This window comes from Neoarius graeffei, chromosome 10 (assembly GCF_027579695.1).
Source record: "Neoarius graeffei isolate fNeoGra1 chromosome 10, fNeoGra1.pri, whole genome shotgun sequence".
In the NCBI taxonomy this organism is placed as follows: Eukaryota; Metazoa; Chordata; class Actinopteri; order Siluriformes; family Ariidae; genus Neoarius; species Neoarius graeffei.
The window spans coordinates 41,732,345-41,752,672 of record NC_083578.1 but is presented as its reverse complement, the minus strand read 5'-3'; the positions used below and the strand labels follow the sequence as shown (position 1 = coordinate 41,752,672).

General features: G+C 42.1%; 1 protein-coding gene across 1 annotated transcript in view; it reads right to left on the bottom strand.

The window, feature by feature from the left end:
* upb1 (ureidopropionase, beta) overlaps positions 1-20,328 on the bottom strand; it is a 435,926-nt gene that overhangs the window by 377,325 nt on the left and 38,273 nt on the right. Inside the window, exon 4 of the mRNA XM_060930788.1 lies at positions 4,405-4,499. Coding sequence (XP_060786771.1) covers positions 4,405-4,499 — 95 coding nt within the window. The remainder of the gene's footprint in view (positions 1-4,404; positions 4,500-20,328) is intronic.

Here is a 20,328-nt window from a genome sequence, read left to right as displayed (position 1 = left end):
AACGAATATTAACTTTCCCAAGCACAGTGCTTTAAAGAGAGGCTCCAAAAAAAATTAAACATGGAGCTTTCTAGGTTGGTAGCTTGCTCAGTACCAAGCTAGATACGAAAAAAAAAAGAATAGACAAGAAGCATTTTATTTATCACACATACAATCAAGCACAGACTTGAGCCCAGTGAAATGTCTCTTCTGCATTTAACCCATCTGAAACACACATGCACACACAAGTGAGCAATGAGCACACACGCATATCCAGAGCAGTGGGCAGCTATGCTACAGTGCCCGGGGAGCAGTTAGGGGTTAGGTGCCTTGCTCAAGGGCACTTCAGCCCAACCTTCAGGCCATGGCTGCCCCATGTTAACCTAACCGAAAAGGTATACAGACCAGACTCAGAAAAAAAGAACACAACAACATACAAGCCCAAGCTCTAAAGACAAATGCATGCTGAATGGTGGCAGCATTAAGAAAAGAACACTGGGCGTCATGAAAAAAAAATTGTATTCTCATTTTAAATTGCTCTTACTTTTTTGGATGCTGGGCTCATACGATTGTGCCACGTCAGATTCAGCAAATGCATCTTACTTCAGATAACTGTGTAAATGATTCTGCATAAACATGATGAATTCTACCTGTGCGTGATTCAACGTACATTTATCAGAATTGTAAATTAGGATAATTAACGGCCCAAGAATATCATATTAGGCTATATGTTCTGACCCATATATCAAAGCGTTCATTCATGAAAATAGAGTCAAAAGACTAAAAATAACTGAGTTTGCAGATTGAAGTCCTGCTTTTTGAGACCCAATTAAACTTAAATTACTGCATAATTTAAATAGTTTTGTAGTTTGAAATGTTCATAGTGATATTGTACTGTTACACAACAGCATCAATAGGCATTTTAAATTAATGATGTTATCGTTAGGCTATATGAATAAATTTAGAATTATATTTTAATTTGAGGCAGCATGGTGGTGTAGTGGTTAGCACTGTTGCCTCACAGCAAGAAGGTCCTGGGTTCGAGTCCAGCAGCCAACAAACAAGGGCCTTTCTGTGTGGAGTTTGCATGTTCTCCCCGTGTCTGTGTGGGTTTCCTCCGGGTGCTCCGGTTTCCCCCACGGTCCAAAGACATACAGGTTAGACTAACTGGTGGCTCTAAATTGACCGCAGATGTGAATGTGAATTGTTGTCTGTCTCTATGTGCCAGCCCTGCGATGACTTGTCCAAGGTGTGCCCCGCCTCTCGCCCATAGTCAGCTGGGATAGGCTCCAGCTTGACTGCGACCCTGTACAGGATAAGTGGCTACAGATAATGGATGGCTGGACATAAGATTTTCAAACTCAAAATTGATTCAAAGTAATGAAATATACAATCCATGAGTGAGAAACAGCAGACTAATTGCACATAACTCTTACAACAGGTCTGGACCACTCATAAATTGTGTTCTTACCTAACAGGAAATTCATAATAGAAAAAGATTGATGAAGGAGGCAAGTTCTCCTAAATCACTCCTAAATCAATATTTTTCATTATTACAGTTAATTTTTTATTTTATTATTTCAGGACATAAATAAAAAAAGAGAAGAGATAATATTGAACTTACATTTCCAAACATTTTCAAAAAGGAACAATTACTCATTAACACATTGATTATGGACTTTTTTTAAATTACTAGTTTTTGATTTTTTTTGTTTCTGCTGAACAGTAGAATAATGAATGAATGCAAAAGTACAGGGACCTTCTCAAAAAGAAAAACAAACAAAAACAAAAAAAACCCTCAGTAAAAGAACTGCAAAAGGGTACTGAGGTATTTCACCTGACGTCACAGGGTCACGTGACGCCCCGGTGTCCGCCATTTTGAACGTCAAGCTACATACTAACGCTGCAGACTGAGAGGGAGAACCGGCTTGAAAAAAAACGTGTTACAGACACCTAGAATAGATTAATTTGTCAGTAAGCACTCTATAAATAACCATGGTGTTTGCTTGTTGTGCTGTGAGCTGCCACAACAGACAGGGACAGCGTGCAGGACGCTCCTTTTGCCGGTTTCTAGTGATGGGAATTTCGGCTCTTTTGGCTCTTCTTACTATAAGGAGCCAGCTCTTTCGGCTCCCAAGATTTTATTTTTTATTTAATTGCTGCAATTAACTAGTTAATTAATTACATTATTTATATTTTATCAATAGGATGTTTTCCATTTTATTTTTTAGTTTTTGTAGCCATTGTAAAGCTTTGTAAAGTATAGCAGTGTAACAAATGTTCTAGCTATAGAAATAAAACTTACCAATTAATAAATTATTTTCTCACAAACATAATGCAAAACTGTGTTATATTACCAATATAAAATACACAGCTGATTTTCCCCTCCTCAGGTGCCTCACAGACTCCTCTCCCCTGCGCTCCACAGCTTTAAGCATTACACCAATTTTCGTATTTTCGCAGCTGTGAATGACATCAACCAAAAAAAGTAGGCGTACACCATGCTACTTTTTTTCCTTTGAATGGTAATAGACAACACAAAGACGCAATCAGACAGCAACTTTTTTTGTGAAAGTCTCTCTCTCTCTCTGAGGCACCTAAGGACAAAAAAATAATTCGGCTCCCCAACTCGGCTCCCACCGAAGAGCCGGCTCCCGTCGTTCACTTCAAAGAGCCGGCTCTTTGAACCGGATCGTTCGCGACCGACACATCACTACCGGTTTACTACTGACCCAGACAAGAGGGATTACAGCTGTGAAAAGACAGGATTGGGAGCCAACAGAGTACTCCAGACTTTGCAGTGATTATTTCATTTCAGGTTAGTTTATCAGTTAACGCAATTTTGATAAAATATATAGCAAAAAGTAAATGGGTCAGTGTTTGTTAACCCATCTGAGCAGTGAAACAAGGCAGTGTTAATTTGTCTAGGGTTGCATGTAGCAGACATCAGACATAAAACGCAATAACAGAGGCTAGAAAGAAACGGGACACAGAAATAAACAGGGAAATTAAGTAAAAAGAAAGAAAGAGAAAAAAAAAAAAAGAGCGCGGATCTCCAAACACATGAGAAGCCTATCTTACGCACATATCACGCGGACTCCACACACGCATCGCGTCTGAAGTCATAACTCATCAGGGGAAATTGTGTCCGCATTGGCATGTTCAAAAAAACAACCTCGTGTCAACAATGATACCACACACAAGAAAAAGAAAAAAAAAAAAAAAAAAACAGTCAGGCTACTCAACAACCAACCTGGCAGCAGCAGTCGTTTTCATGTAAACACAACACTTCAGATATGCAAATGCTTCCCGTTACACACGATTGCTATGTCAATAAACATCATTTTGCCAATATTTTAGAGACCCCCCCAACATTTCCCAAATCATGTTTTCAAAGGATCTCATGTCTGTTTCAGGGGATCTCGGATCCCCCGAGTAACAAGACAGTGTTGTGAACATAGCCTACCTTGTACCGTTTCAAACTGCTGGGGTCATCCTTCATCAAACTGTTGACTTCTGTCGACAACCTTGGCTCCATACCAAGGCTGGGTAGTGTTTGTGATAAAAGACAATTTAACACGAATCACAGCTTACTTTCTTGTTAAAATGTGCAAAGGTCTCCACCATCTCATACTGCCTTGCACTGAAGGACTTAAGCCTGCCGTCCAAAATGGCTGCATCACGTGACTTGGTCACGTGGGTGAAATACCTCAATAGATAAATAAGTGGCTATCATCTCATCTCATTATCTCTAGCCGCTTTATCCTGTTCTACAGGGTCGCAGGCAAGCTGGAGCCTATCCCAGCTGACTACGGGCGAAAGGCGGGGTACACCCTGGACAAGTCGCCAGGTCATCACAGGGCTGACACATAGACACAGACAACCATTCACACTCACATTCACACCTACGGTCAATTCAGAGTCACCAGTTAACCTAACCTGCATGTCTTTGGACTGTGGGGGAAACCGGAGCACCCGGAGGAAACCCACGCGGACACGGGGAGAACATGCAAACTCTGCACAGAAAGGCCCTCGCCGGCCACGGGGCTCGAACCCGGACCTTCTTGCTGTGAGGCGACAGCGCTAACCACTACACCACCGTGCCGCCCCAGTGGCTATCATGTATGGGGAAAAGGTCTGTACAATGTTACCATGTGATTTGCAAGTCTGTTCATAAACACTATGTGCTTGTGACAGAACATTGATATTCATAATATAGATGGTGCTGCAATTATGTGAACACTTTTTTGTATGAGTGGGTTGGATAATGTCATAATTAATTCATATTAATTGGAGGCATGTTGGCACAAAATGGAAAAAAGAAGAAATTAAAAGGAGAAAAGAAGAAATATATCCCTGGACTTTACTACAGCAGTCATCAACCTTTTTACCTAGGGCTGAGAAATATTTGAAACACAAACAGACCTCTTGGCAGAAGTGAGTGGTGAAGCCATCTTCAGCAGACTCTGCAAACTCTGTCCACGGCTCCCTCTCTCTGGTGCAAAAGGCAAAAGGCATTGCTGTGGGCAAAAACACAAACCAATATTATGGTGGAAGCACCAAGTTAATCACAAAGATGACAGTTAGATAGAGTCCTTTCGTGATCCCTGATGGAAACTGTTTTGAAAGTTTGTGAAAGATAGGGAAAAAGTTATGGGTTCCCAAGTTATTGGGGGGGGGGGGGGGGGAGAAAGCACTCACCCTATCATCTGGAGATCTCTATGTGGACATCTGACCATGATGCTTATGCCGCAGACAAAGGCAATCTAAACAATCATGTAACTCCAACTTTGTGGGAAAAGTTTGGGGAAGGACCCAAATTTGTGTGTGAGTGAGTGAGTGTGCGCACACACAAAATGATCAACTAAAACATTAAAAACACTGACAGGCGAAATTAATAGCAGTGATTATCTCTTTAGACCTGCCAAGGGGTGGGAGATATTAGGCAGCAAGTAAACAGTCACAGTTCTTGAAGCGGACATGTTGGAAGTAGAAAAAAAATGGGCAAGCATAAAGATCTGAGCAACTTTGAAAAGGGCTAAATTGTGATGGTTAGATGATGGTCAAAGCATCTCCAAAAGAGTAGGTCTTGGTGTATGGGGCTGAGTAACCACAGACTGGTCAAATTGCCCATGCTAACTTGTCCACCCATCCATAACACCTACAGTGCCTTGAAAAAGTATTCATACCCCTTGAACTTTTTCACATTTTTCCGCCTTACAACCATGAACTTAAAAGTTTTTTATTGAGATTTTATGTGATAGACCAACACAGAGTAGCACATAATTGTGAAGTGAAACGAAAATGATAAATGGTCTTCAAAATTTTAAACAAATAAAAATCTGAAAAATGTGGTGTGCATTAGTATTCAGCCCCCTGTACTCTGATACCTCTAAATACAATCCAGTGCAATCAATTGCCTTCAGAAGTCATCTAATTAGTTAATAGAGTCCTACTGTGTGTAATTTACTCTCAGCATAAATACACTTGTTCTGTGAAGGCCTCAGTGGTTTGTTAGAGAACACTGAAGAACAAACAGCATCATGAAGACCAAAGAACTCACCAGACAGGTCAGGGATAAAGTTCTGGAGAAGTTTAAAGCAGGGTTAGATTAAAAAAAATATCCCAAGCTCTGAACATCTCAAGAAGCACTGTTCAATTCATCATTCAAAAATGGAAAAAGTATGGCACAACTGCAAACCTACCAAGACATGGCCGTCCACCTAAACTGACAGAGCGAGCAAGGAGAGCACTGGTCAGAGAAGCAGCCAAGAGGCCCATGATCACTCCGGAGGAGCTGCAGAAATCCACAGCTCAGGTGGGAGAATCTGTGCACAGGACAACTATAAGTTGTACACTCCACAAATCTGGCCTTTTTGGAAGAGTGGCAAGAAGAAAGCCATTGTTGAAAGACAGGCATAAGAAGTCCCGTTTGCAGTTTGCCAGAAGCCATGTAGGGGACAGCAAACATGTGGAAGAAGGTGCTTTGGTCAGGTGAGACCAAAGTTGAACTTTTTGGCCTAAATGCAAAGCGCTATGTGTGGCGGAAAACTAACACTGCTCATCACCCTGCACACACCATCTCCACTGTGAAACATGGTGGTGGCAGCGTCATGCTATGGGGATGCTTTTCTTCAGCAGGGACAGGGAAGCTGGTCAGAGTTGATGGGAAGATGGATGGAGCTAAATACAGGGCAATCCTGGAAGAAAACCTGTTGGAGGCTGCAAAAGACTTGAGACTGAGAAGGAGATTCACCGTCCAGCAAGACAATGACCCTAAACATACAGCCAGAGCTACAATGGAATGGTTTAGATCAAAGAATATTCATGTGTTAGAATGGCCCAGTCAAAGTCCAGACCTAAATCCCACTGAGCATCTGTGGCAAGACTTAAAAATTGCTGTTCACAGACGCTCTCCATCCAGTCTGGCTGAGCTTGAGCTATTTTGCAAAGAAGAATGGGCAAAAATTTCAGTGTCTAGATGTGCAAAGCTGGTAGAGACATACCACAAAAGACTTGCAGCTGTAATTGCAGCAAAAGGTGGCTCTACAAAGTATTGATGCAGGGGGGCTGAATACAAATGCACACCACATTTTTCAGATTTTTATTTGTTTAAAATTTTGAAGACCATTTATAATTTTCATTTCACTTCACAATTATGTGCTACTCTCTGTTGGTCTATCACATAAAATCTAAATAAAAAAACTTTTAAGTTCGTGGTTGTAAGGTGGAAAAATGTGAAAAAGTTCAAGGGGTATGAATACTTTTTCAAGGCACTGTACAATAGGCATGTGAGCACCAGAACAGGACCATAGAACAATGAAAGAAGGTGGCCTGGTCTGATGAATCATGTTTTATTTCACATCATGTGGACATTGTGGAGTGTGTGCATCGCTTAAATGGGGAAGAGATGGCACCAGGATGCAGGATAGGAAGAAGGCTTACTGGTGGAGGCAGTGTGATGACCTAAGCAATATTCTGCTGGGAAACCTTGGGTCCTGGAATTCATGTGGATGTTACTTTGACACATACCACTGACCTAAACATTGTTGCAGACCAAGTACACCCCTTTATGTCAACAGTAATCCCTAATGGCAATGGCCTCTTTCATCAGGAAAATATGCCCTGCCACACTACAAAAATTGTGCAGGAATGGTTTGAGGACCATGATAAAGATTTCAAGGTGTTGGCATGGCCTCCAAATTCTCCAGATTTCAATCCAATTGTCTGTGAGATGGGTGAGAGAAACAACTCAGATCCATGGAGGCCTCACCTCACAACTTACAGGACTGAAAGAGTACCTGTACAGCATTTAAACATAATCAGTATCGATAGTATAAGCCCTAATCAGACCCTCCAGGATTTCACAATGTGCGATTTGCAACTTCAACACAAATTCAACCAATCCCCGCAAATTCAGGGCGGTGTTGCAATTATATCCAATCACCGCAACTTTCCCGCAAATTTGACCAATCGTTGGCGTCCTCTTGAGATGTTCAAGAGAAGCAGCACGTGCGCAGTGTTGCCAGATTGGGCGGTTTCCCGCCTAATTGGGCGGTTTTGAGTGCATTTTGGCAGGTTTTGAACATATTTTGGGCTGGAAAACATCAGCAGTATCTAGCAACATTGCATGATGTGCAAGTCAGTGTTTATGTAGGCTTAAATTCTGTTACTGAAAGTGTGTTATGCTTACAGTGAAGGACTGTGTGCACGTTACATTATTTTTTTTACTTAATACAAGAAATTAATGGATGCCAACATTTTTGCCAAAATGGTATTTTATTTTACATTGTTTAGGCAGCTTCAGCATCATACTGTGAGATTCTGTTCAAATTGGTTTTTTTTCTTCTATGAAGCCTGAGCCATTTACAACCCCGATTCCAAAAAAGTTGGGACAAAGTACAAATTGTAAAAAAAAAAACGGAATGCAATAATTTACAAATCTCAAAAACTGATATTGTATTCACAATAGAACATAGACAACATATCAAATGTCAAAAGTGAGACATTTTGAAATTTCATGCCAAATATTGGCTCATTTGAAATTTCATGACAGCAACACATCTCAAAAAAGTTGGGACACGGGCAATAAGAGGCTGGAAAAGTTAAAGGTACAAAAAAGGAACAGCTGGATGACCAAATTGCAACTCAATGTCAATTGGCAATAGGTCATTAACATGGCTGGGTATAAAAAGAGCATCTTGGAGTGGCAACGGCTCTCAGAAGTAAAGATGGGAAGAGGATCACCAATCCCCCTAATTCTGCGCCAACAAATAGTGGAGCAATATCAGGAAGGAGTTCGACAGTGTAAAATTGCAAAGAGTTTGAACATATCATCATCTACAGTGCATAATATCATCAAAAGATTCAGAGAATCTGGAAGAATCTCAGTGCGTAAGGGTCAAGGCCGGAAAACCATACTGGGTGCCCGTGATCTCCAGGCCCTTAGATGGCACTGCATCACATATAAGCATGCTTCTGTATTGGAAATCACAAAATGGGTTCAGGAATATTTCCAGAGAACATTATCTGTGAACACAATTCACCGCGCCATCCGCCGTTGCCAGCTAAAACTCTATAGTTCAAAGAAGAAGCCGTATCTAAACACGATCCAGAAGCGCAGACGTCTTCTCTGGGCCAAGGCTCATTTAAAATGGACTGGCAAAGTGGAAAACTGTTCTGTGGTCAGACGAATCAAAATTTGAAGTTCTTTATGGAAATCAGGGACGCCGTGTCATTCGGACTAAAGAGGAGAAGGATGACCCAAGTTGTTATCAGCGCTCAGTTCAGAAGCCTGCATCTCTGATGGTATGGGGTTGCATTAGTGCGTGGGGCATGGGCAGCTTATACATCTGGAAAGACACCAATGCTGAAAGGTATATCCAGGTTCTAGAGCAACATATGCTCCCATCCAGATGATGTCTCTTTCAGGGAAGACCTTGCATTTTCCAACATGACAATGCCAAACCACATACTGCATCAATTACAGCATCATGGCTGCGTAGAAGAAGGGTCCGGATACTAAACTGGCCAGCCTGCAGTCCAAATCTTTCACCCATAGAAAACATTTGGCGCATCATTCAATGGAAGATACGACAAAAAAGACGTAAGACAGTTGAGCAACTAGAATCCTGCATTGGACAAGAATGGGTTAACATTCCTGTCCCTAAACTTGAGCAACTTGTCTCCTCAGTCCCCAGACACTTACAGACTGTTGTAAAGAGAAAAGGGGATGTCTCACAGTGGTAAACATGGCCTTGTCCCAACTTTTTTGAGATGTGTTGTTGTCATGAAATTTAAAAATCACCTAATTTTTCTCTTTAAATGATACATTTTCTCAGTTTAAACATTTGATATGTCATCTATGTTCTATTCTGAATAAAATATGGAATTTTGAAACTTCCACATCATTGCATTCCGTTTTTATTTACAATTTGTACTTTGTCCCAACTTTTTTGGAATCATGGTTGTATTTTATTAGTTTATAATTATTGTTTAATTTAGTCTTCAGGAGAGACTGCCTGCACACAGTACTAGTATTAATAGTTTTTTTTTTCTTCCATGAAAGCTGAGGCATTTATATTCTATTTTAAGGTAACTTCATGTTGTGCTGTGAGGTTCTATGCACTTTAACTTTTGAACCAACAGGTGCATTTGGATAAGTAAAGCCTATTGTTCTGCATTTTTGTAGTCCTGGTAATCTTTTATATTGGTAAAGTTGTTTATAGGACCATTTCTCAGTGTTTTTTTTTTTTAATCAATAGTTTTTCAGTAATAACTTAACATTTAACATATCACTCAATTTTAATCACAAAAAGAGAAAATCACAAAAATTTCTTGCAACTTTCACTTCCTCCCGCAATGTAATCTCAACAAAAACCTAAAAAACCGCAACTTTCATCGCAATTTTTTAGAAAACCCCCCCAACATCAGACATTTTAGCCCGCAACAATCACAAAAAAGGCCCGCGGAATCCTGGGGGGACTGACTAATTATAATAATGCACACAAGTGCAGCCACTTGATTAGCCACCATAAGTAGCTTTAAGTGCTTAAAAGTCCAAAAGTGTGTCAAGCTTTATTGCACATCCAATATGGCACTCAGGATGCAACGTGAAGTTGTTGATAGCCAGGTACCAGAAGTTAAGCCAAGCAAATGTAAACATACTTGTGAACTTGGATTTAGTCAGATGAAAAAGAGTTATCTTCACGTCAGTATGGATAAGGCAGATACCGGATATATGTATGAACTTCGGAAAAAGGACTATCCACCTCTTGTAAATGATTTCAGCAGCGAATCATCAGATGATTCTAATAATGAAATCGGTGGTGCTTTGCAAGTGGTGGTGCTTTGCAAGTCAGGAAGGCTGGTCAAAGGGCTTGGCAGCTATCTGGTACCAATGTGGAAATCTATGTGCCGATATTTTCATGGCATGTTTTTTTTTTTTTTTTTACATGACTGTATCCATATTGCTTCATATCTTTCTTTAAGGAACATTGTTTTTAAATATTTCAATAATTTTCCTCACACCCTTTACAAATTGGAGCTCTTCGACCCATCTTTGCTCCTCAAAGACTTGGCCTTTCTTGGAAAGGGATTTTGTACCAAACCAGAATTACAACCCCGATTCCAAAAAAGTTGGGACAAAGTACAAATTGTAAATAAAAATGGAATGCAATAATTTACAAATCTCAAACTGATATTGTATTCACAATAGAACATAGACAACATATCAAATGTCGAAAGTGAGACATTTTGAAATTTCATGCCAAATATTGGCTCATTTGAAATTTCATGACAGCAACACATCTCAAAAAAGTTGGGACAGGGGCAATAAGAGGCTAGAAAAGTTAAAAGGTACAAAAAAGGAACAGCTGGAGGACCAAATTGCAACTCATTAGGTCAATTGGCAATAGGTCATTAACATGACTGGGTATAAAAAGAGCATCTTGGAGTGGCAGCAGCTCTCAGAAGTAAAGATGGGAAGAGGATCACCAATCCCCCTAATTCTGCACCGACAATTAGTGGAGCAATATCAGAAAGGAGTTCGACAGTGTAAAATTGCAAAGAGTTTGAGCATATCATCATCTACAGTGCATAATATCATCAAAAGATTCAGAGAATCTGGAAGAATCTCTGTGCGTAAGGGTCAAGGCCGGAAAACCATACTGGGTGCCCATGATCTTCAGGCCCTTAGACGGCACTGCATCACATACAGGCATGCTTCTGTATTGGAAATCACAAAATGGGCTCAGGAATATTTCCAGAGAACATTATCTGTGAACACAATTCACTGTGCCATCTGCCGTTGCCAGCTAAAACTCTATAGTTCAAAGAAGAAGCTGTATCTAAACATGATCCAGAAGCGCAGACGTCTTCTCTGGGCCAAGGCTCATTTAAAATAGACTGTGGCAAAGTGGAAAACTGTTCTGTGGTCAGATGAATCAAAATTTGAAGTTCTTTATGGAAATCAGGGACGCCATGTCATTCGGACTAAAGAGGAGAAGGACGACCCAAATTGTTATCAGCGCTCAGTTCAGAAGCCTGCATCCCTGATGGTATGGGGTTGCATTAGTGCATGTGGCATGAGCAGTTTACACATCTGGGAAGACACCATCAATGCTGAAAGGTATATCCAGGTTCTAGAGCAACATATGCTCCCATCCAGATGATGTCTCTTTCAGGGAAGACCTTACATTTTCCAACATGACAATGCCAAACCACATACTGCATCAATTACAGCATCATGGCTGCGTAGAAGAAGGGTCCGGATACTAAACTGGCCAGCCTGCAGTCCAAATCTTTCACCCATAGAAAACATTTGGCGCATCATAAAACAGAAGATATGACCAAAAAAAGACCTAAGACAGTTGAGCAACTAGAATCCTACATTAGACAAGAATGGGTTAACATTCCTAACCCTAAACTTGAGCAACTTGTCTCCTCAGTCCCCAGACGCTTACAGACTGTTGTAAAGAGAAAAGGGGATGTCTCACAGTGGTAAACATGGCCTTGTCCCAACTTTGAGATGTGTTGTTGTCATGAAATTTAAAATCACCTAATTTTTCTCTTTAAATGATGCATTTTCTCAGTTTAAACATTTGATATGTCATCTATGTTCTATTCTGAATAAAATATGGAATTTTGAAACTTCCACATCATTGCATTCCGTTTTTATTTACAATTTGTACTTTGTCCCAACTTTTTTGGAATCGGGGTTGTACAATCACCTGTTGACATCACCTGTTTCAAATCACATCATTATTTAATTATTTTTCCTCATTACTCTTAAATTGCCCCATCCAAGCTTTATGGGAATGTGTTGCATACCTGGAATGGGCTTATATTGTCACTAAAGGCGGTGGTAGACGGATGTAAATGCAGGAAGAATTTGTTTAAAAACAAAACAGGCAGGCGGCACGGTGGTGTAGTGGTTAGCGCTGTTGCCTCACAGCAAGAAGGTCCGGGTTCGAGCCCCGTGGCCGGCGAGGGCCTTTCTGTGTGGAGTTTGCATGTTCTCCCCGTGTCCGCGTGGGTTTCCTCCGGGTGCTCCGGTTTCCCCCACAGTCCAAAGACATGCAGGTTAGGTTAACTGGTGACTCTAAATTGACCGTAGGTGTGAATGTGAGTGTGAATGGTTGTCTGTGTCTATGTGTCAGCCCTGTGATGACCTGGCGACTTGTCCAGGGTGTACCCCGCCTTTCGCCCGTAGTCAGCTGGGATAGGCTCCAGCTTGCCTGCGACCCTGTAGAACAGGATAAAGCGGCTAGAGATAATGAGATGAGATGAGACAAAACAGGCATACAGATCACAAATGTTTGGTGAAGACAGAGTCAGGAAAGCGTCAAACAAGGCGCAAATATTAATCAGAGTTAAGGTGAAAGGTAGAGTCCAAATAAACAAAAAGTCAAAACCAGAGCGCTAACACAGATTAACAGGCTTAGTATAATCAGACGCTAGGTACTGTGTGTATACTTCACAGTCTGTATGAGTTCAGAGTCCTTATATGCACATGCCATGATTGTCCTCTAATTCAGAACAGCTGTATAGTGATTAGTCCTTGCGGGACACACTGCGTGCTCAGAGTGCAAATGTGCATGGATGTGAGTGACAGTTTGTGGTGCATCGAGTGCAAACGCAGATGGACATGACAGAAACACCCCCTCCCCCCAAAAAAAAAATCTAATTGGTTGGCCCAGGGGATGAGGACCTGGTGCTGGATGAAGTCCCCTCTGAGCTCTGCTTTGACTCGGGAAGAATATGGCACCGGAACCTGGGCTTAGGTAGAGGCTTGGGTTCCATGTGGGCCTTGAGTGGGAGCAGAGACGCAGGAGGAGGCTTTGGTTCAGGCTTAGACTTGGACATGAGGATGGTCGGGGGCTCAGGAACAGACATGAGTGTGGACTCTGGCATAAACATGGGCTTGAGCATGGACATAGACATGAGCTCCGGCACAGATTCAGACATGGGCATGGGCTCAGGCATAGACATGGGCTTAGGCATAGCCATGGATATGGGCTCAGGCATAGATATGGACATGAGCATGGATCCTGGCATTGACATGGGCATGGACTCCAACATTGGCGTGAACCTTGGCTTGAGCATGGGCATGGACTTGAACATGGGGTTGGACTCAGGTGCAGACCTAGGCTTGAGCATGGGCATGGACCCTGGCATCAGCATTGGCATGGATTTGGGGTTGGACTCAGGATTCAGCATGGGCATGGACTCCGACGTTGGCATGAAATTAGGTGTGAACCTTGGCTTGAGCATGGGCATGGACTTGAACATGGGGTTGGACTCAGGGTGTCAGAATGTGTATAGACTCAGGTGCAGACCTAGGCTTGAGCATGGGCATGGACCCTGGCATCAGCATTGGCATGGACTTGGACATGGGGTTGGACTCAGGATTCAGCATGGGCGCATGGACTCAGGCAAAGATGTGGGTTTGTACTCTGGCTTAGACTCTGACCTTGGCATGGACCAGGCATGGACATGGGCTTGGGCTCAGGCATGGACATGGGCTTGGGCTCGGATATGGGCTTAGAGACTGGCATAGGCTTTGGTATGGGCATGGGCTCTGGTATTCTAGTACAGGCATACTCGATGCAGGATGAGCATGTAGGGCCACCAGTATTTGGCCCTGAGGAGCTGATGTTTGCCCCTAATGCCCAAGTGGCCCGTGGATGATGAGGTGTGAGCCGATAAAATGAGACGGTCCCTGTTGCCCTCTGGCATGAGCTGTAGAATGAAGGCTGGCCTATCAGCCTCTGGCATGAGCTGTGGAATGGTGGCCACCCTGTCAGCCTCTGAAGTGAGCTGTGAAGTGGAGGCCAACCTGTTGGCCTCTGGCATGAGCTGTGGAGCGGAGGCCACCCTGTCAGCCTCTGAAGCAAGCTGTGGAGCGGAGGCCACACTTTTGGCCTCTTGAGTATCAGTGCCCCTCAATTTTTTTTTAAGGGATCCTCCCTCGAGCCTGGAACCTGAACTTGAGAATAGAGCTGAATGACTTAGAGCTTTGGAAACATGGGTGCTCTATTGTGATAAGGTGCCCAGCCCACCAACATGCTGATTCAGTGAGCCAGTAGATCATGCACCCGACCCAAACTCTCTGCAGGCTTGAACTCCACTAGATCTTCATCAAAGAGGGAGTACTGCAGCAGAAATCCATTGGGTGGATACTTCACTCTGTCGTAGGGTGCTGGTATGTCCAGCCATAGTCGCTGGAGATACCATACCAATCCTGAGTTGAGCACAGTGACACTGGCATGGCATTGTTCAGCATCCCTGCTCCTTCCTGCTGCATACATGGTATGGGCGAAGTACATTTCAGTAAAGGTTGTGGTAGATGGATGTAAATGCAGGAAGAGTTTATTTATAAACACAACAAGGATACAGATCACAAACGTTTGGCAAAGACAGAGTCAAGAAACAGGCAAGGGTCAAACGAGTCACAAACAGAACATCATTACATTAAATTATGTTACATGGCATTTAGTAGACACTCTTATTCAGAGTGACGTACAAGAAGAACAAAAGTCAAGTCAAGTGTGTTTGTATAGCGCTTTTAACAATCGACATTGTCCCAAAGCAGCTTTACAGAATCTGAATGACCCAAGACATGAGCCAATTTTATCCTTAATCTATCCCCAATGAGCAAGCCCGTGGTGATGGTGGTAAGGAAAAACTCCCCCAGACGACACAAGGAAGAAACCTCGAGAAGAACCAGACCCAAAAGGGAACCCATCCTCAGCTGGACAACAACAGACAACATGACTGTAATATTAACAGTTTGAACATGAAGTCAGTTTCATTGATGTTATAACTCTTCTTTAATGGAAACTTGAGTGCAAAACTGTTCATTGGTACCACAGTACCAAAGTTAGCAAGCCAACTGTAATCCTCAGCCACAAAAACATTACTGTAAGTGTCCAGAGCATCTTCCAAGTGTGACTTTCAACTGTCCATATGAGGCCGTCGTCCACAGGAGCAATGTGATGAGACTCCAACCAGACATAGGGCATAAGGATGGATCAGGCAAATCCGAGGAGCAGAAGAGGTCAGTCAGCACCTCGATCCCAGGACTGACATGTAGCTCAGAGGGACAGATTGGGGGGGGGAACACAGGTTGTTGGGTATGCCCAATGTCATCTGAATAGTAGGTACATTACACATTTTGCACTGAGTATAAGCAGGGACTCCGGCAAAACTAACTGACAGCATAACTAAAAGGAGAGAGAGTCAGAAGGTAACACAGGCAGGAGGGAGCCCCAGGACATAAAGCAGCCAGCCACTACACTGTCAACAAACTCGAGTGAGCAAGCAAGTGGGGGACTGACAGCATCCATAAATCCCAGTTTACCAAAACACTATGTCTGAGGACCCTCCAGATCTACACCTTTACCTCATAAACACCATTAACAAAAGGCTTGACTAAACAGATATGTTTTCAGCCTAGACTTAAATGCTGAGACTGTGTGATTCCCAAACACTACATGGAAGGCTGTTCCATGACTGTGGGGCTTTGTAAGAAAAAGGCTCTGCCCCCTGATGTAGCCTTCACTATATGAGGTACCAGCAGATAGCCTGCCCCTTTTGATCTAAGTAGGTGTGGCGGGTCATAAAGGACCAGAAGTTCGCTCAGGTACTGTGGTGCTCAGGTACTGTGGTGCCATTCAATGCTTTAAAGGTCAATAGTAGTATTTTATAATCAATAAGAAAATTGATTGGGAGCCAATGCAGTGTGGATAAGACAGGGGTGATGTGATGTGGTCATATTTTCTAGTTCTAGTAAGGACTCTTGCAGCTGCATTTTGACCTAACTGGAGCTCGTTTATACACTTATTGGAACATCCAGACAGTAAGGCATTACAATAATCCAACCTGGAGGTAACAAAAGCATGAACTAGTTTTTCTGCGTCGTGTAGTGATATTAAATTTCTTATCTTAGCAATATTTCTGAGATGAAAGAAAGCTATCCGGGTAATGTTATCAATGTGAGTTTTGAAAGAAAGACTGGGGTCAATAATCTCCCCGAGGTCTTTTACTGCTGCACGTGAAGAAACAGAAAGGCCATCCAGAGTTATTATGTAATCAGAAAACTTACTTCTAGCTGCATGTGGTCCGAGTACAAGTACTTCAGTCTTGTCAGAGTTAAGCAGAAGGAAGTTAATAAGCATCCAGTGTCTAATGTCCTTTACACATTCCTCAATTCTATTAAGCTGGTGTCTCTCATCTGGTTTTGCAGAAACATACAACTGTGTGTCATCAGCATAACTGTGGAAACTAACGCTACGTTCACACTGCAAGGCTTAATGCTCAATTCCGATTTTTTTGTGAAATCCGATTTTTTTGTGAGGTCGTTCACATTAACAAATATATGCGACTTGTATGTGATCCTCAGTATGAACGAAAAGCGACCTAAAAGTCTTCCGCATGCGCATTGCAGGATACGACGACGTCACACGCAGTGAGCATGGCCAGTGTTTACGGAAGTAAAACCGCCCAGTTGCGGTATGACTCATCCAATCTAGCTTGAATAGCTGTATCCCCCCAAATGGAAATCAGCTCCCTAACCTCTGCGTCCTTCCATTGAGAAGATTCAGAACCTTCACAGCCCGAAGCGTCCCTCGAATTGATGTCATGCGCAGGGGCGCAGATACGTTTTTTTAACTGGGGGGGACAAAAAACTGGGGGGACAAAGCTGCCAGCAAACCAACCCCAACTCCGATATGCCTGTCAAACTTGTTGTTAGTAACCATAGCAACCAAGCTCGAGCTCGCAACCTGTGCAGTCTGCACAGCTCAACCAACCGAATATCAGTCTTTGTTTTGTTTTATGTGAATTGTTGCAACTATGTCTGTACTGCCGTGCACCTCAATAAACCGAATGGTAATTAGTCTTTTGATTTTTCCGTGAGGTTTGCCTTATGCAAAGAAAGACAGCATAGAGGTTTTTTCCTCCCTATAAGTGGGGGGGACCGAACGAGGTGAATTTAAATCTGGGTGGGACGAGTCCCACCCTCTATCTGCGCCCGTGATTATGCGCCATGTTGTTGTAACTTGTTTTGAGAGACCCGCCGCCTACTTCAGCGCAGAATAGTGATGTTTGTGGCTTGTTGATGACGTGTAAGTCGGATGAATGCGACCTGGCGGTTCAGACTGAAGTCGCATATGAAAAGAGCGGATAGGAATCGGAATTAGGACCACATATCCAAACGGCCTGGGTCGGATTTGAAAAAAATCGGATCTGTGTCATTCATATTGTCAATAAAAGATCGGATACAGGTCACATATGGGCGAAAAGATCGGATTTGAGTCACTTCAGCCTGCAGTGTGAACGTAGTGTAATACTATGTTTACGAATAATATCACCCAGAGGTAACATATATAAAGAAAAAAAGCAGTGGACCCAAGACAGAACCTTGTGGAACACCAAACTTTACCTCAGTATGTCTAGAAAAATCACCATTTACATCAACATATTGATCGCGATCAGTTAAATAAGAGCTGAGCCAGGAGAGGGCCGTTCCCTTAACTCCCACAACATTTTCTAGTCTATCCAGAAGAATGGAATGATCAATGGTATCAAATGCTGCACTAAGGTCAATCAACACAAGCAGCGAGACACAGCCCTGATCAGATGCCAACAGTCGGTCGTTTACTACTTTAACCAGAGCTGTCTCTGTGCTATGTGCTAAATCCTGACTGATACATTTCATGGATGTTATTCCTATGTAAATATGAGCATAACTGCTGTGCCACAGCTTTTTCAAGGATCTTGGAGATAAAGGGGAGGTTTGATATTGGCCGATAATTGGACAGCTGACAGGGATCAAGGTCAGGTTTTTTAATCAGGGGTTTGATAATTGCTAGTTTAAAGGATTTGGGTACATAGCCAATCCTAAGAGAAGAATTGATTATTTTTTGAAGCGGTTCAATTACTTCAGGTATTATCTGTTTGAACAGACATGTAGGTAAGGGATCTAGTATACAAGTTGAGGCTTTTGATGCAGAGATTAATGAAAGCAATTCAATTTCTCTAAGGGGAGTAAAACATTTTAATTGCTAATCTGATAGTTATATTGTTAACTACAGGGTCACTTACATTGTCTGACCTTAAATTAGTAGTGTGAATTTTTTGTTGGATATTCTCAATTTTGTCATTAAAAAAATTCATGAAGTCGTTGCTACTACATACTGCAGGTGTGCATGTGTCGATCATGGATTTATTCCTGGTTAATTTTGCTACAGTATTAAATGGAAATCTAGGATCATTTTTATCTTCTATTAGGGAGGAGAGATATGTTGATCTAGTAGCACTAAGAACTTTTCTATACATCAGGAAGCTCTTCTTCCACACTAATTTGAATGCTACCAATTTTGTTTCACCCCATTTATGTTCCAATTTTTGAGTGGTCTGTTTTAACGTGCGAGTGTCATCATTACATCAAGGTGCTAATTTTTTCTCTCTGATCACTTTCCTTTTAAGAGGAGCTACATTATCTAAAGCATAGCGGAATGTTGGCTCCAAGCATTCAGTTGCCTGATCAAGTTCTGTCGGGGCTGACAGTGACCCAATCAAAGTTGATAACTCTGGGAGATCATTTATAAAGCTCTGTGCAGTAGTTGACGTGAATGTACATTTAATACAGTAGCGTGGTGAGGTGCATATATTATTACTCAGACATATTTTGAATGAGATGAGATAATGATCTGAGATAACTTCAGACTGTGGAAGTATGACTATATTTTCTACGTTTAGCCCAAATATTAGTATTTGATTGAGGGTGTGACCACGATTATGGGTCGGTCCTATGACATTCTGATTAATCCCTACTGAATCTAAAATGGAAACAAACGCTATTTTAAAAGGGTCTTCTGGATTATCAAAGTGAATATTAAAATCTCTGACAACTAAAGCTTTGTCTAAGGAAATAACCAGGTCTGAGAGAAAATCTGTAAATTCAGAAAGAAACTCAGAATATGGCCCCGGGGGCCTGTAAATAATAAGTAACGGAATTAACTGGGTAGACTTATTTTTCGAGGCTGCATACATTATATTAGTCTGAAGAACTTCAAATGTATTAAATTTATAACCAGGTTTGTGTGTTACACCTAGATAATCATTATAAATAACCGTGATGCCTCCTCCTCTGCCAGTTAGATGAGGCTGGTGTATATAACTGTATCCAGGAGGACTAGCTTCATTTAATGCTATATATTCATTCGACTTAATCCATGTTTCTGTTAAACACCGTATATTAAACTCCTGATCAGTAATAAGTTCATTAACCATTTTATGATCAAAGGTGCTGGCAGTGGCTGTACAGTCAGTATGATCTAATTTTATATTGATTAGGTTACTGGAACAAACTCTCGGGACTATTTCTACTTTTTTGTTGAGCTCAGGAAATAGACACAGTCAAAAGTCAGGTACAAGAAGTGCCAAATGTCTAGACAGGAAAGTTTTAGTGCCAGATGAACAACTAACAGAATAACACTTAGTGTAATATTCCGTTGAAGTAACAACACTCAGCAAACAGCCAAGGAAACAAGCCAACCATACAAATGAACCGACAAAGTACAATGAAATAGAGAAAAATAAAACTCCAAAGGCTAATCCCAGGATAGACGGCCTGGTTTGGTCAAGACCGATACCTGGTTACACAGTGGGCAGGGAAGCAGGGGAGAGGTGCAGCTTGAAGAAGCGAGTCTTCAGTCTGTGCTTAAAGGTGGTCAGGGAGTCGACAGTTCTGACCTCAATGGGAAGGTCATTCCACCAATGGAGAACCAGGACAGACAGCAGTCTTGAGTGGGCTGGGCAGAAGCGGAGAGGAGGAGGGGCCAG